General features: G+C 43.7%; 1 protein-coding gene and 1 long non-coding RNA gene across 8 annotated transcripts; one reads left to right on the forward strand and one right to left on the reverse strand.

The window, feature by feature from the left end:
- Positions 1 to 256: 256 nt before the first annotated feature.
- LOC119971531 (zinc finger protein 232-like) lies at positions 257 to 6,576 on the reverse strand. Of its 7 annotated transcripts, none has more exons than XM_038807163.1 (3): positions 6,468 to 6,576; positions 5,581 to 5,656; positions 257 to 1,820 (listed from the first exon to the last, which is right to left on the reverse strand). In XM_038807163.1, the coding sequence occupies exons 1-3, from the start codon at positions 6,483 to 6,485 to the stop codon at positions 1,339 to 1,341; spliced, it is 576 nt and encodes a 191-aa protein (XP_038663091.1). In that variant the 5' UTR covers positions 6,486 to 6,576; the 3' UTR covers positions 257 to 1,338. The 7 variants fall into 7 exon arrangements, with proteins under 7 accessions (XP_038663091.1, XP_038663097.1, XP_038663090.1 ...); XM_038807169.1 differs by having other exon boundaries at positions 5,581 to 5,651; positions 6,468 to 6,573; XM_038807162.1 differs by lacking the exon at positions 6,468 to 6,576 and adding an exon at positions 6,211 to 6,258.
- Positions 6,577 to 6,638: 62 nt separating this feature from the next.
- Positions 6,639 to 16,191, forward strand: LOC119971532. The gene is made up of 2 exons (XR_005461865.1): positions 6,639 to 6,776; positions 14,460 to 16,191. It is a non-coding gene; the product is annotated as an uncharacterized LOC119971532 (long non-coding RNA).
- Positions 16,192 to 16,883: the final 692 nt, after the last annotated feature.

The following is a 16,883-nucleotide window of genomic DNA, read 5'->3' on the forward strand; positions in this document are numbered from 1 at the left end:
GAAATCTGAAACTTCCAGCAAATCAGGGTACGGGCCAATAATAATAGAAAATGCTGGTAATATTTGTTGGCAGGCCTGAAGAATTATTTCCAGCATTTTATTTTGCTTTAGATTTCCAGTTCTGCAAAATCTGCAATTTTCACTTTCATTTTTGGGTCAACAGAGATCACAGTTTAAACCATTCTTTATGGCTCTCTGAATGACGGGGTCGTAGATTGTAACCTATCAGCCAAAGTAAGAATGTATGGAGTCATGATGAATTTACACTGTGGTTTTAATACCCGTTCGACAATGGGGCACCCAAAACAGCACCTGAACTAGTTCCAACATTACTCCTGAGTTTAAAAATTCTGAAAAGTTATTAGCCCTTATGGCATTACCCACCATTGCTCACATTTGCACAGCACTGCAACCAGACTTCCTCTCCCATGCTTGCTCTCCCATGATTCTCCTCTCTGTTCACTTGAATGCAATGGCGATCTTGGGAAGCTGACAGCAGTAGAAAGCTCCAGCCTGTTCATACCTTTGGTGTCGTTCCATTGAGTGCACACTCCTGTTCCTGTGTTACTTCACAGCTATCCATATTTCATTGCATCTGCCTCAAATCCTCCCATTCCATTAAGCACAAAAAAAAACCTCACGTATTTTTCAGTTCTCTTCGCGTTAACGAGAGGGACGAATTAAAACCAGACCAATAAAATTGTGCTTGAGGGAGATAAAACATGCTTCATGTTATTGAATTGTCAGCGAGTAATCACATTGATGTACTTACATTTAGAATATTTCAAATTTACACTATATACAATTTGCTGCATTTCAATTTTGAAGCCTTGGCCACATTCAAACATTTTCAAGTGATTAACTGATGAAGCTGATCAGTAAAAACTGTACTTCGAACTGGCTGGAGGGATCCATTCATGATTGTGAATGATCTCAGTAACAGATCTTCATTGAAGAGGATAGCATGAACAGACCAATGCACATAAAATGGGAGCTAATGTGTTAACGCGATTACCATGCCTTATGGAGATTTCTGGTATTTTCAGTTCAGCTGTTCATGGAGAAACTGACCATGGAAATGTGCGCAACAAAATTGGAAATAGGGCAACCAGGCAGCTGTTTGAGAAATCCACTTAATTTGTACAAGAGTTGCTAACATAGATGTCCGAGCAAAAGGAGCCATGCGACATCTTGAAATACTGAAAACCAGAGACAGGGTTATACAGAGTCATAAGTCTCCAATCTAATCCAGTTCATCTCTCCAGTATTAAATCATTGTACCAGTCATCAACTGACAGAATGCATTAAACCTCTTTTCATGCACCTCTTATACAGTTTCTAGTCATTGTGGATTTGCAGATGCCGAATTAAATGACCAGACGTGTAAAAGCGCTTCAAACATACCCTACATTCGAAAGGTCTCTCTCCTGTGTGAATCCGCTGATGCACTTTCAAATCGTTACAGGTAGAAAACCGCTTTGTGCAAACATTACACTCAAATGGTTTCTCTCCTCTGTGAAATCGCTGGTGCCTTATTAAATTGCTCGATTTACTAAATCGCTTCTTACACTCGACACACTCAAATGGTTTCTCGCCTGTGTGAACACGCAAGTGTTTTTTCAGGAGGCAGGGCCATCTGAAACGCTTCCCACACACGAAACACTGAAAGCTGTCTGTGTCCTGAAGGGCAGGCCCCTGCTGACTGGGTCCAGGAGTCTCTGCCGATTCTGCTTGATCGTTAACTAACATTTCTGCTTCTTTCAGGATTTCCATGTTGGCTCTTGGTTCCACAATGTCTGAGCAATCTCCATCCAGTAAACCTGAATGTACAAGGCATAAATCAGTGAACATCCTGCAGTTTCCCTTCATCTATAAATAATCACGTGCACTGTGACAGTGGGAGTGTGTGCTCTGGTTTATCTACATTTTGAAGGACTAAAAAATGTCACCACTTCTGCTCCCATCAGTGCAGTAAAACACATTTATTCAGACCCCAGTCGATCATATCCAGCACCTCGCTGCATTGTGCCCAGGCAACAACTGCAGATTGCCAAGCAATCGCAAGCAATGGATAGTCACCACTATCCCAAGGTTTATCCGCACCTAATTAATATAGCCAAATATAAATGAAACAACTTGGTGCTGAGGGGGATGTCTGAAGTTACTCTCCCTAACTGAGAAATTAAAAGGAATAGAACAGTAAAATGAAAGCAAAATAGGGCAAAAGCTGGAAAGCAGAAATAAAACAGGAAAAGTTGGAATACTGAGGAGGTCATGCAGGATCTGTGGGGAGAGAAACAGCGTTAACAAATCAGGTTTGTCATTTACAGAGGAATTTACAGAGGAATGCAATACTACTGTCTCTGGAGAAAAATGCAGTGTTAAACTAACGTGGCAGGGGGGTGGGAACCAGAACAGCAGGCCAGGTAGCGCAAAGACTGGGGAAAAAAGTGAGACTGAGATAAACATAGCGCAGAGTAAGAGCAGGCAGAGAGAAGCCGCAGGGCTCAGCTGGACTGGAGGACTGGAGTGAGTTTGCTTCAATGAAAAACATAACAGGTAAAACAGATGAACTGAGAGCCTGGATTGCTGCATGGAACTATGATGTAATTACAATTACGGAGACATGGTTAAAAGGAGGGGCAGGACTGGCAGCTTAACATTCCGGGATATCGTTGTTTTAGACGGGACAGAAGGTGAAACAAAAGTGGGGGGGGGGGGGGGCAGGGAGCTGCATTGCTGATTAGGGAGCAGATCACAACTGTGTTTATGGGCAGCACGGTAGCATTGCGGATAGCACAATCACTTCACAGCTCCAGGGTCCCAGGTTCGATTCCGGCTTGGGTCACTGTCTGTGCGGAGTCTGCACATCCTCCCCGTGTGTGCGTGGGTTTCCTCCGGGTGCTCCGGTTTCCTCCCACAGTCCAAAGATGTGCAGGTTAGGTGGATTGGCCATGATAAATTGCCCTTAGTGTCCAAAATTGCCCTTAGTGTTGGGTGGGGTTACTGTGTTATGAGGATAGGTGTTAACCTTGCGTAGGGTGCTCTTTCCAGGAGCCGGTGCAGACTCGATGGGCCGAATGGCCTCCTTCTGCACTGTAAATTCTATGTATTCTATGTGTTGAGGGAGGACACATTGGAGGGATCTTGTAGTGAGACATTATACTTGGAGCTCAGGAATAAGAAGGGTGAAATCACAATGTTGGGAGTGTATATTGACCTCCCAACAGCTCTGTCAGATACTCAAAAGGTGTGAGAAAAGCAGGGTAGTTGTGATGGGCAATTTTAACTTCCCCCATATTGACTGGGATCCCTTACAGCCAATGGTTTGGATGGAGAGCAATTTGGTAGATGTGTCCAGGAGGGCTGAGGCAGGAGGGATACAATATGTTGACAATCCAACCAGGGAGGGTGCCATACTAGATTTGGTATTGGGGAAGGAGCCAGGCCAGGTGATTGATATTTCAATGGAGGAGCATTTGGGGCTTTGCGACTATAATTCCATAAGATTTCGAGTAGTCATGTACAAGGACAAGAGTGGCCTGCAGGTGAAGGTGCTTAATTGGGCGAGGACCAATTACATCCAAATTAGGCAGGAACAGGAGAATGTGGATTGGGAGCGGCTATTTGAGGGCAAATGCACATCTGACACGTGGGAGGCTTTTAAAGGCCAGTTGATTGAAGTGCAGGACAGGCAGGTCCCCGCAAAAATGAAGGATAAAAATGGCAGGATTCGGAAACTATGGATGACAAGAAAAATTGTAAGCTTTGTCAAAATGAATAAAGGAAGCATATGATAGGAATAGGCATCTAAAAACTAACAAAGCTCTTGAAGAGTACAGTGAAATTAGGAAGGAGTAATGAGTACTTTGTATCGGTATTCACCAAGAAGAAGGACCTGATGGATGTGGAGGTCAGGAATAGGTGTGCAAACTCTCTTGAGAACATCAATATATCAAAGGAGGAAGTGTTGAGTATCCTAACTGCATTAAGGTAGACATGTGGGATGGGATCTATCCCAGGTTACTGTGGGAGGCAAGGGGAGAAATAGCTGGGGCTTTAACAGATATCTTCACATCTTTTTTCACCACAGGCGAGGTTCCAGAGGACTGGAGAATAGCCAATGTTATTCCCTTGTTTATGAAAGAAAGCATGGACAATCCAGCAAATTATAGGCCAGTGAGCCTGACATCAGTGGTGGGGAAGCTTTTGGAAACGATACTGAGGGACAGGATACTTGCACATTTGGAGCAAATAGAGAGGGGCATAGGTAGAGTGCTCTTTCAGAGGGCCGGTGTAGGCTCGATGGGTGAAATGGCCTCCTTCTCCACTGTAGGGATTCTATGATGATCTGGTTTAAGCAGCACAAATTATATTTCTGTCATGCTGCTTGTTTATAGAGATGACAGATTTCAACAGTGTGATATGTTTCTCTGTTATATTGTTTGCCTATTGTGTTTAAATGGTCCTCCATTATGTAGTCGGCTGTCACTAAAGACGGTCCAGATTTAAAGCAGTGCGAAATACATCACTTGAAATGAAAAATGAAAATCGCTTATTGTCACGAGTAGGCTTCAATGAAGTTACTGTGAAAAGCTCCTAGTCGCCACATTCCGGCACCTGTCCGGGGAGGCTGGTACGGGAATCGAACCGTGCTGCTGGCCTGCTTGGTCTGCTTTAAAAGCCAGCGATTTAGCCTTGTGAGCTAAACCACTTTGTAACTTAAGCTTGAGATACCCAGCACCTCCGTTCAGCACCTCGGGTACAATTCATGATTAATTGTGAGGCAAAAACAACAGATTTTTAGAGAATTCATTCTTGTCAACAGTGGAAACTTAGAAAATAGAAGCAAGAGGAAGCAATTGGGTCCTTCAAGCCTGCTCCGCCATTCATTATGATCATGGCTGATCATCAAGTTCAATACCCTGATCCCGCCTTCACGCCAACATCGTAATCATCATAATATTTACAATACTGTTACAAATAACGTTTCTTTTATCAGCATCTGCATTACGTAAAATGTTTACACATCATGCATTTATATAACCTCTTTAATGAAGTAACACATCACAGATGCTACTCAAGTACTTAATCAGCCCAATATTGACAAACAATAAATTTAAAATTACTATCTTAGTGGGACAGCTAGTTAAGGGCCAAAGATAAAGGAATACATCAGCTGCAAGCACATAAATCAATGACTTCCAGGGATGTAGATGGTCACTTGTGAATTGATAAAGCCATCTCACCTCAGGCAAACTGGCAGCAGAATGTCACGAAGAGAAATAGTATTTGCCCATTGCCTATTTCTAGGAATACATGATGCAGAGAGTTCCTGGTACATTCTGTATACAACTACATGTAATATAGTGTTCAATCAAAAAAAATCAAAGGGTCCGATTGGGTCAAAGTTACCTTGGTTGCTGCAGAGATCTCAAATCCTACCCTTGCAGCAGAGAGTCAGCAACAAATGATCACAAGCAGTGTCTATTCAGCAATGAGCTAATTTCTGACTACAGAGCCATGATCCAGGACCATACTGCTGTTACTAGATGTTAGAGTTTCAAAACTAGCACTTACCTGGATTTCCCCACAAGATTCTGTCCATAACCTTCTCCTCGAAATTTTCATACAACTGAATCCTGACAAATCTGTTCTGGAAACAATTGAATTAAGTAACAGAGTGCAATTATTTCGTGCCCCTTCACATTTATAATAAATACTGTTTTATGCAAAATAATTTGTTCGTACAGTTAATGAATAACATCTGACCCCACCACCCTTCCTAAATATACAGCCCACTCCTGAGGACTCCCAGTCCTGAACAAGTCACAATCATCAGACAACTTCACTCAGGAGCCGTGTGGAGTCAGGGGAACAAGACTCTCCACCCAAGAAGTCCTCGTAATAGTAAAAAGAACACCATTCAGGGAAGGTGATCAGTAGGATTAAAGTAAAATATAATTTCGGCCGACCAGTCTCAAGCTCAAGTCTCACATTCATTAAATTCTCAATAATGGCTTCCTGAGTTTGGCCTCAGTCCCACGCATGCGCAGGAACAATCCTGCCCAGATGTCACAAGGTGGGATTGGAAGCCCCTTGTGCGCACGCGTAAATGTTTAACCGCTTGTTGGCGCATGGATATCGGGGCTGATCTTAATCGAAGCCACAATTTAATTCATCACATATTTCAATATGCATTGTACATACATGTTGAAACTGGAGAAAGGGTTTCTTCTCCATTGCTGGTGTGAGATGTGAGGTGAATCAATGGCGACTCGGCCTACCCAGACTCCCCCGCGGCTAGGAAGTCTCTATTGTTTTCACACTCCCGTCACGCGCATGCGTGCCACTTCCAAACCAGCAGAACAATGGGATTTCGGGGAGAGCGGCGGCGTGGCCGGGACGCGACTGAAACATAACCTCAAACACGTCGTTTTAAATTCTCAGAGCTGTCATAAAGTTACCCCACAAATTAAAGCCATCGGTTCGGGCTTTCTTCGCAGGCATGAACTGGACAAGGCGTCCGGAAAGCGGCTCCTGCACCAACATGAAGGATATCACGTGGTGCGGGCTGGTTTGATGGACAGGGAGGGAGGTGTTGGACTGGACAATGAACACAATCCTCCAGCAGCAAACTGCATTTATACAGAGGACAGGGCAAACCAAAAAATGAAGGCGCCATTGGTTAATGTATTATTTATTTATTTATTTATTTATTGTTGCAAGATGCTGTAGAAATGGAAGCTGGTGCAGATGAAACAGCCTTTAAACAGGTAAAAAGCACAAAGATGGTGAAACGGCAAGTGCCAGGTAAACGGGAAGTACAAAATGATTTTATATTGTGCCTTTATGCAAATAAGTTGACACAAAGTGCTTCATAAATAAGAAACTAGAACTTAGATCGTATATTTAACATAATATGGGGGGGGGGGGCGGGTTGTTGGGTTAAGGGCATGGGGTGAATATGTGGGTTTGAGTGGGGTGATCATTGCTTGGCACAACATCGAGGGCCGAAGGGCCTGTTCTGTGCTGTACTGTTCTATAATACAACATTCCCAAATCAAAGTCAGATGAGGAAATGTTAAATCAAATGATCAAACGCTTGATCAAAGCAGTGAATTTTTAAGGAGAATGATAAGGTAGATAGGTGTAGGATGATATTCCAGAGATTATGGCCCAGGCAACTGAAGACATGGCCACCAATGATGGAGGGATTAAAATCAAGAACATAAGACCATAAGATACAGGAGCAGAATTAGACCATTCGGCCCATTGAGACTGCTTCACCATTCAATCATAGCTGATATGTTTCTCATCTCCATTCTTCTGCCTTCTCCCCATTAACCCTAATCCCTTTATTAATCCAGAACATATCTATGTCTGTCGTAAAGACACTCAATGTCTTGGCCTCCACAGCCTTCTGCGAAATTGAGTTCCACAGATTCACCACCCTCTAGCTGAAGAAATTCCTCCTCATCTCTGTTTTAAAGGATCATCCCTTCAATCTGAGGCTGTGCCCGTGGGTTCTAGTTTATCCTAATAATGGAAACATCCTCTCTATCCACTCTATCTGGGCCTCTCAGTATTCTGTAAGTTTCAATATGATATCCCCTTCCAATGGCTGAAGGAATAATAATCAGATGGCCTAGATTTAAGTTGATTGGGGAAAAAAGAAGCAACATGAGGAAAATTATACAAATAGGGTTAAGGATATGGAATGCATTCCTTCCCTGATATTTTGTGGTTACAGATTCAAACTAATGTTTTGAAAGGAAATTGGATAAATGCTTGGAGAAAAAAAACTATACGGAAAGAATATGGCAGGGGTGCTGAATGAATGGTAAACTGACTAGATGGTAGACTGACTAGATTTCTCTTCCAAGGACGGCATGGTGGCACAGTGGTTAGCACTGCTGCCTCACAGGTACAGGGTTCCGAGTTCAATTCTGGCCCCGTGTAACACACTGTGTGGAGTATGCACTTTCTCTCCGTGTCTGCGTGGGTTTCCTCTGGGTCCTCCAGTTGCCTCCCACAGTCCAAGATGTGAGGTTAGGTGAATTGGCCATGCTAAATTGCCCGTTAGTGTCCAAAGAGGTTAGGTCGAGTTACATGGAAGAGTGGGCTTAAGCAGGGTTCCCTTTCCAAGGGTCAGTGCAGACTGAATAGGCCGAATTACCTCCTTCTGCACTATAAATTCTATGACTCAAGAGAACTGGTGCAGACTCAATGGGCTGGATGGCCTTGGGTCCTGCACTATTTTAATCTGTAGGGCCAAAACCCATTGCCATGGTGCTGAAAAGAACCTGTTGAGGGTTAAAAAGTGGTCCAGAATCAAGAGAAGCACCGGGGCCCATAATTTCTCTTCCTGGCTCTGGTACAGATACATCCACACCGAACATCCCTGTGAGGGAGCTGCAGGATTTTGAACCAGCAGCACTGAAGAGATATAGTTTGAAGCTTTTAAAGTTTAAAACTACAATATGTTGTGGCTGCTTCAGTTAGGTTGCTGTCCAAGGGTGACCCCAGGGCCCATGTTGGTGATGGGAATTGGGCCGGATTCCCCCTTGTTAGGGATGTTCCTTTATCCCTCAGTGCCCAGGGCTCTGGCCCGGGGTGGACACAGAGGAAAGTGTGTGATCCCCCAGGACAAAGACAGGCTCCAAACCTCCAGCCTCCCAGCCCTGCGTCCCGCAGGTAGCTCCAGGTTTCGATTAGGGCGAGAGGCCGAACAGCCGCTCTCCCACTGATGGTGGAACTGCTGCCTCACGGAGATTGGCAGTTATCCAGCCAATAGGAAGTGCTCAAATAGTCTAGAGGACCGAATAGGCATTGGTTCTCCACCAATAGGAGGGCAGCAAGGGGACGGAGCTGGCATGTTGGAGATGGTCACTGAATGTGTCCGGGAGGCGGCCAGAGGCGCAGGACTAAGCAAATCGGAGAGGGTGAGTCAAGTATGTGCCATTACTGGTAGCATGGGGCCAATTAAAGGGCAGAACCATCCTATGGTGATAATTAAAGAGCAGAGCCATACTCTATGCCTTGCGATCAGAGTAATTCAGGGGCATTGGATCGTTTAATACAGGTTGGACATTGGTTTCATTTATAGTTCTTTCACCCTGTTTTGGCTATATCTGCCCATTTACCATTATACATTAAATCAGTCATCTCAGTGACATCAAATATCAGATAAAATGCTTCCATTTGAAACATAGGAAAAAAATAAATAGGAGCTGGGTTAGACCATACTGTCCACTGAGGTTTGCTCCACCATTCAGCACAGGCAGCACGGTACCACAAGTGGTTAGCACTGTGGCTTCACAGCGCCGGGGTCTCAGGTTCGATTCCCCGTTGGGTCACTGTCTGTGCGGAGTCTGCACGTTCTCCCTGTGTCTGCGTGGGTTTCCTCCGGGTGCTCCAGTTTCCTCCCACAGTATTGCAAGGGATTGAATACAAGAATAAGCAAGTCCTGGGACAATTGTGCAGAACTTTTCTGAGTGCATACATGGAGAACTGTGTGTAGTATTGGTCTCCATACTCAAAGAGAGATAAAGTTGCATTGGAAGTGATACAGCAAAGACAGGTTCCTGGGATGAGGGGTTGGGTAAATTAAGCCTGTATACTGCCATTTCAACAGCATAAAACCGGTCATATTTCTACCTCTCTTCAGCTCTGAAGGCATCACATGTCCTCAAAATGTTTCTCTCTCCATAGGCGCTGTCAGACCTGCAGAGTTTTTCCAGCTTTTTGTCTTTTTGGATCAACATTTAGAATTTTCACATCTTGTAAAAAATGCTTTGCTTTTTTCATCTTCTGACCTTACAGTTTCTATTATACTCACCTTGTTGCTCATGTGTTTAACCTGTCTATATCTATTTGCAAACAAGCTGTCCTCCTCACAGCTTACATTCCTGCCTATTACTGTGCCAGCAAACGTGGATACATCATTCTTAGTCTCTTTGCCTAAGTAATTAATATAGATCACAAATATATGATGACCCAATGAGTTCTTTCAGGTAGTCCATTAGATATAGTGTGCCTTCTTCAAAATGACCCATTTATTTTAGTGTTATTCTTCCCTGTGAAGAGTATTCCACAACATTCTTGACATGTGCCTTGTGGGCAGGCTTTGGGGAGTTACTGCAGAATTCCCCCCTTTGACCTGCTCTTGTAGCCACAGTATTTGTGTGGTTGGTCCAGTTCTGTTCCTGGTGAATAGTCCCCAGGATGTTGATAGTGGCAGATAGTCATGCCATTGAATTTTGATGTTACATTTTCGCTTGTTGCAGATGATTATTGCCTGCAACTTCTGTGACACGGATGTTACTTGCCACTTATCAGCCCAAGCCTGAATATGTCCAGGGCTTACTGTGTTTGATGTGGAGATGCCGGCGTTGGACTGGGGTGAGCACAGTAAGAAGTCTTACAACACCAGGTTAAAGTCCAACAGGTTTGTTTCAAACACGAGCTTTCGGAGCGCAGCTCCAAAATTCACCTGAGGAAGGAGCTGCGCTCCGAAAGCTCGTGTTTGAAACAAACCTGTTGGACTTTAACCTGGTGTTGTAAGACTTCTTACTGTGTTTGGGCATAGAATGATTCAGAATTGGTACAGAAATGGGTCAGTAGGCAGCACAGTGTATGCGTTAGCCATCTTGGTACAAGACGGGATCAGTGTGTGGTGCGGTGTATGTATTCACTATTTTGGTACTTAAACCAGCGGAGGTGCAACTTAGGGCCGTTTCCACCTTGTGCTAGACACTCAAAGATATCTTTGACTTGTTTATTTTAGACTCGCACACCACACAAAGTCTGCTACTTGGTGCTCTGCAAACGTTATGCGCCATAGACATTACCTGACTGGTCAGTCTTCAGCTGTGTTAGACTTGGAAAAGTCGTCAAGGATCAAGCGTAGATAGTTCTGTTCATGAGCTTTATTGAAGATCTTCTACGGCCGGGAAAAGAGTTTGCGTATCCTCTACTCAAGGAGTCAGCTAACCTCATCTCGGCTTACAAGCACAAGAGAACAGGTTACATACATTTTAAGACCCTCTTTACACCTCCTCATTACATATAATAATAATCTTTATTGTCATAAGTAGGCTTACATTAACACTCCAATGACGTTACTGTGAAAATACCCTAGTCGCCACATTCCGCCGCCTGTTCGGGTACACAGAGGGGAATTCAGAATGTCCAATTTACCTAACAGCACGTCTTTCGGGACTTGTGGGAGGAAACTGGAGCACCCGGAGGAAGCCCACGCAGACACAAGGAGAACGCGCAGACTCCACACAGACAGTGACCCAAGCCTGGAATCGAACCTGGGACCATGGCACTGTGATGCAACAGTGCTAACCACTATGTTACCGAGACACCCACCCCTCCCACTATTCTGTATCCTTGTCTACTCCTTCTCATTACGCCTCCCTCTATTCTGTATCCTTGTCTTTTCCTAGCAACTAATCTTTATTTAAGATCCTCAGAGATTTGCATGATGACGTTATTATTCCAGGTGTTCAAGGAATCTCCTGTGACCTTTAAAACTGATAACATGGGCAGCGGGGTGGCGCAGTGGGTTAGCCCTGCTCCCTCATGGCGCCACGGTCCCAGGTTCGATCCCAGCTCTGGGTCACTGTCCATGTGGAGTTTGCACATTCTTCCCGTGTTTGCGTGGGTTTCGCCCCCACAACCCAAAGATGTGCAGTTTAGGTAGATTGGCCATGCTAAATTGCCCAGTAATTGGAAAAAATTAATTGGGTACTCTAAGTTTATAAAAAAAAAGAACTGATAACAGGTCACATCCACCAGACATTTCTGTTATCTTGAGACTCCTTTGAAACTACAAAGGAGGGATTTATGGCTGCTAACCCTCCTCTATCCGGCTTCGGCCAGCAGTCTAGATTCATAAAGAAACAAAAGCCTCAGTTTCCCTTATCTGCTGTCTTGCTATGAGGCCCCAGCCTTCTTTACTGAGGGGCTTGGAAACCGAACGGAGTCATTTTACTTTTAAGACAAAGCTTAGTATGGTAACGGCTTATGATTTTGAATGTTTCATAATATTGGTACAGAAAGATTACAATACAATAAATTTGTACAGAGTGAGTACACAATATAAGTGTGTGGCAATAGTCACAGTTTATAATGTGACTTCTAAGTCAGTGATTTCTGTTATTGCAGATTGAGGCCTCTGTTCATTGCCTATGAGTTATGCCTGGAGGCAAATGGGACAAATGTTAACAAAGCCTGAATTAATATCAGATGGCCGTGAGTTATTTCTGGTAGTTTGCATAGCCGAAAAGGGACAAAACCTCCTTATATCTGGCTTTCATATGTTGTCCAAGATGGAGTCCTGCCGAATTAACAGACCCTCAGTCTGTTCTGTTCTGACCAGTCCAAAATGGAGGAAACCTAGTCTGAATCCTTCAGCTATGAGCTAGGATAGTGAATGTTAGCTGGAGGTTTGGCCATGGCTCGCATCATAAAGTCTTGGGTGAGGTGATGCATTGTCGAAATAATGGTGCTTGACTCAGATGTGTACATTAAACAGCAGGTAAACTTATTGAAAGGCTGGAGCTCAATATAATGATTCTCATCTAACTTTAAGATTAATCAAATGCAAATCAAGGGATTTTTGAACAGCCTCTGGGTCCCTGACATACTGCTCAGTTTCTTTAGTCTTCGAACTGCTGTTGAATTCTCCCAAGATCTAATACCGCCTTGTCCTAAAGCAGCAGAAATAAACTATAAACAGACAAGAATGAATATATTCAAGAGAGAGCCCATTACATTTTTGATACAAAGAGAATTAATGGAATAATGCAGGAATATGGAGTTCAGGTAGCATATCAGCCATTATCTTATTGAATTGCAGGGCAAACCAAGCCAAATTGCCTATTCATGCTCCTATTTCTTCTATTATATATGCTATTGTCAGGTTCCATCTATACTCTGATGTCAAGACTTCCTCAGGGTTATGTCTTTGGCTCAACTATCTTCAGCTGCTTCACCAGTGATCTTCTTTCCATCATAAGGTTAAAAGTGGGGATGTTCGTTGATGACTGCTCAATGTTCAGCACCATTCTAGACTCCTCAGATACTGAAGCACTCCATGTTCAAATGTAGCAAGACTTGGACAATATCTAGACTTGGCTGACAAATAGCAAGTGGCATTCGTGCCACACAAGTGCCAGGCAATGACCATCTCCAGCAAGAGATAACTTAATCATTGTTTTTGACATTCAATGGCATTACCATCCTTAATGCCGCACTATCAACATCCTGGGGGTTACCATTAACCAGAAACTGAACTGGACTAGCAATATAAATACAGTGGCTACAAGTGCAGGTGTGGTGAGTAACTCACACGGACTCCCAAACCCTGTCCACAATGTACAAGAAACAGGTCAGGATTGTGATGGAATACTCTCCACTTGCCTGGATGGGTACAGTTCTACAACATTCAAGAGATTTGACACCATCCAGGTCAATGTAGCCCGCTTGATTCACTCTCTCCACCGCTGATGCACAATGGCAGCCATGTGTACCACCTACAAGATGCACTGCAACAACTCGCCAAGGTTCCTTATACAGCACCTTCTAAAGCCATGCCCATTACAATCTAGAAGGACACGGGCAGCAAATACATGGGAACATCACTCCTGGATGTTCTGCTCAAAGCCACTCACTATCCTGACTGACTTGGAAATGTATCACCATTTTTTCACTGTCTCTAGGTCAAAATCTTGGAACTCCCTATCTAACAACACTTTGAGTGTACCTGCACCACATGGACTGCAGCGGTTCACAAAGGCAGCTCACCACCACCTTCTCAAGGGCAACTAGGGATGGACAATAAATGTTGGGCTAACCACATCTCACAAATGAAGAAAACAGACTGCCATTGCAATTGTTATTTCACTTTTGTGAAACAAAAGCAAAGAAAAAGAACTGCCGAGGTTCCCATTTCACTGGGTTAAGACTGAGTGAGGTGAATGTTGAGCTTAGCTGTGAAACAACTTCGAACTGTTCACTCAATCAAACACAAATATTGCAGATACTTAAAATCTGAACTAAGAACAAGAAATGCTGGAAATGCTCAGCAGGATCCAGATAGGTCACCTTGACCTAAAATATTAACTGTTCCTCTTCACAGATACTGCACAACATTCTCTGTATTTTCTGCATTTCATACTACTGTTGACTACTGTGCTCTAACACTGAATGTTCAGGCTGACAGAGAAAGAATAGGCACTTGGTTGAATTATGTTTAAAAATACATCACTGCGTTCTGGAAAATTGGAAAGTGCAAAGACTGTTTAGATACACAAAGACAGAGTCATGGCAGAATGGTGCATTGACACCTCAGAGGAAATGATTAGAAACTGCTCTGAAGCAGCTGTGGGGTCTCCTCAATGTCTATCCTGTGCTCAGCCAGTAACTTTTATACATTTATTTTACAGCATATCAGCAATGGAGCTTTTGGAAATGGGAAATACAAACCAAACATCAGCCAAGTCACCAGACGTTGAAAAAGATAAGCTGTGAAATTTACAATGGAATCAGTTTTGAGTGTTCTGTCTGCGGGAAAAGTTTAAAACATCGATGTGGCTGGAAAACACCAGGACACACACACTCGTCGGAGAAGGTTCCAGTGTGCAGACTGTGGCGAGAACTTTGTTCAGGCACGCAATCTTAAAAATCATTGCACGATTCACAGTGGAGATAAACCCGACATATGTTGTGTGTGTGGGCGAGGCTTCAGCTGAACATCCAACAGGAGGGCAACCACAATATGGAGAAACAATGCAAATGTGGAGACAGTGGTAAGGGATTCAGTTACCCATCCGAGTTGGAAATTCATCATCGGCGTCACACTGGCGAGTTGCCATTCACCTGCTCAGTGTGTGGGACAGGCTTCACTCAGTCCTCCAGCCTGAAAACACACCAGCGAGTCCACACGGGGAAAAAGCCATTCACCTGCTCTGTGTGTGGAAAAGTATTTGCTTGATCCTTCCATCTACTCACACATAAGCGTGTTCACACCAGGGAGCAGCTATTTACCTGCTCTGTGGGAAGAGATTCACTCAGTCCTTGCACCTACTGACACACAAACGCGTTCACAATGAGGAAAGGCTGTTCACCTGTTCTGTTTGTGGGAAAGGATTCATTCAGTCCTCCGCCCTTCTGAGGCACCAGCGTGCGCATTCTGGAGAGAGACCATTCTCATGCTCTTTTTGTGGGAAAAGATTCAGCCAGTCCTCGCACCTTGTTGACACATCAGCGTGTTCACACAAGGGAGAGGCCGTTTACTTCCTCGATGTGTGGGAAGGGATTCATTCAGTCATCACACCTACTGAATCACCAGCGTATTCACTCTAATGAGAGGCTGTTTAAGTGCTCTGTGTGTGGGAAGGGATTCATTTGTTCATCATATCTGCTAATGCACCAGCGTATGCATAGTGATTGCAGTGGTTAGATTAACTATTATTACAGCCAGCACTGAACCAGACTGTTGCTGCTGTGTTAATAACTCCTCTAACCAGTCCAGATTTTTGAATCAAAGCAGTATACTGTGGATGTTGTAAATTTGAAATAAAATCAGAAAATGCTGGATAAGCTCAGCTGGCCCAACATCATCTGTGGAGAAAGACACAAGAGGCTTGGATTTTCCAACTCCACCGGGGCGGGACCCTGTACGGGGAATGCATTGGGCTGGGCAAAACCATTGGCCTTTGGTTGGACTGAATGATATCGCAGCAGTGGGCAGGACTGGAAAATTCCACCCAAAGTTAATGTTTTGAGTCTGTAGAGTCATACACGCTCAAAATGTTGACTCTGTTACTTTCTCCACAGATGCTGCCAGACCTGCTGAGCTTTCCAGCAATTTTTCACATTATGCGTTTCAAACAGATTTGTTTTAATCCCACTTAAGGATACTATTCACAAGCAATTATGTTTGTTCATTTAATGTCTGTGCATTAAAGTGATAATCAGATTGCTTTAAATGGTTTATCCCTCTGTTGAACTAAGCCAGAAAAAGTGACCTGCAAGTTGTTGGCAAAATTTCATCTTTCAGTACTTGCTGCTCTGTTCATTTAGCTTTTCATGGCAATCCCATTTTAAACTTTGATGCATCATATTATTTTCAGTATTTGAACGGTTCCACCTAATAAAAACATGAATTAAAATGTACTGACTAACACAGCTGACAGCTACTGTTACCAGATCTCAGCACAAAATATTCTCCTGGCCAAGTGTTACTGGCTACTTTTGAAAATGAACCTCATGTTGTGGGACCTAGAATCCACCTTCACTGCTCAATATTTAATTGTGTGACTGTGGTGAATGTAATATATGAATGTATATAATAATTCACACTGTTATTGTAAGCGCAGTAGCGCCATCCTACCACTAGGGGGAGTAGCGCTGGGAGCACTGAGGCATTTGTACTGGGCTCCACCTTTGGTTCCGCCCATGACTCCTCCCCCTAGTGCAGCTGTATAAGTGGTCCGTGTCCAGAGTCAGCCTGGGTCACTTTGAGTTCATCAACAGGTAACACGCTGGCTCTGAAGTAAGTCGATTAAAGCCTAGATTCACTTCGGAAACACGTGTCTGATGAATTGATGGTTCCATCAGTGACCTTGGATGTAACAGTAAGACACCGTCCCCCAAATCCCACTCCATACACAAACAAGTCAATATGATCTCATCCATTCCCGAGATCAGTTTTCCTATCTCCCTTGCTCCCTGAGTAATTCTAAATGCACAAATGGGGTCATTTTAACTTATTTGCATCACAACTAAAGTGAACTCCAAGTGCTAACATAAAAATCTTAAACATAAGCAAGGTATTATGGATGCTGGAAATTTAATGTTGGAAATAT

The sequence above is a fragment of the Scyliorhinus canicula genome, chromosome 9 (assembly GCF_902713615.1).
Source record: "Scyliorhinus canicula chromosome 9, sScyCan1.1, whole genome shotgun sequence".
Classification (NCBI taxonomy): Eukaryota; Metazoa; Chordata; class Chondrichthyes; order Carcharhiniformes; family Scyliorhinidae; genus Scyliorhinus; species Scyliorhinus canicula.

Bases quoted from the DNA above. Each gene is read 5' to 3' on its own strand.
- LOC119971531 (XM_038807162.1), bottom strand. From the start codon at position 6,243: ATGGAGAAGAAACCCTTTCTCCAGTTTCAACAT. The intron at 5,657-6,210 runs GTATGTACAATG...AATTGTTTCCAG, and splicing joins CCTTTCTCCAGTTTCAACAT to AACAGATTTGTCAGGATTCA. The intron at 1,821-5,580 runs GTAAGTGCTAGT...TTGTACATTCAG, and splicing joins AATCTTGTGGGGAAATCCAG to GTTTACTGGATGGAGATTGC.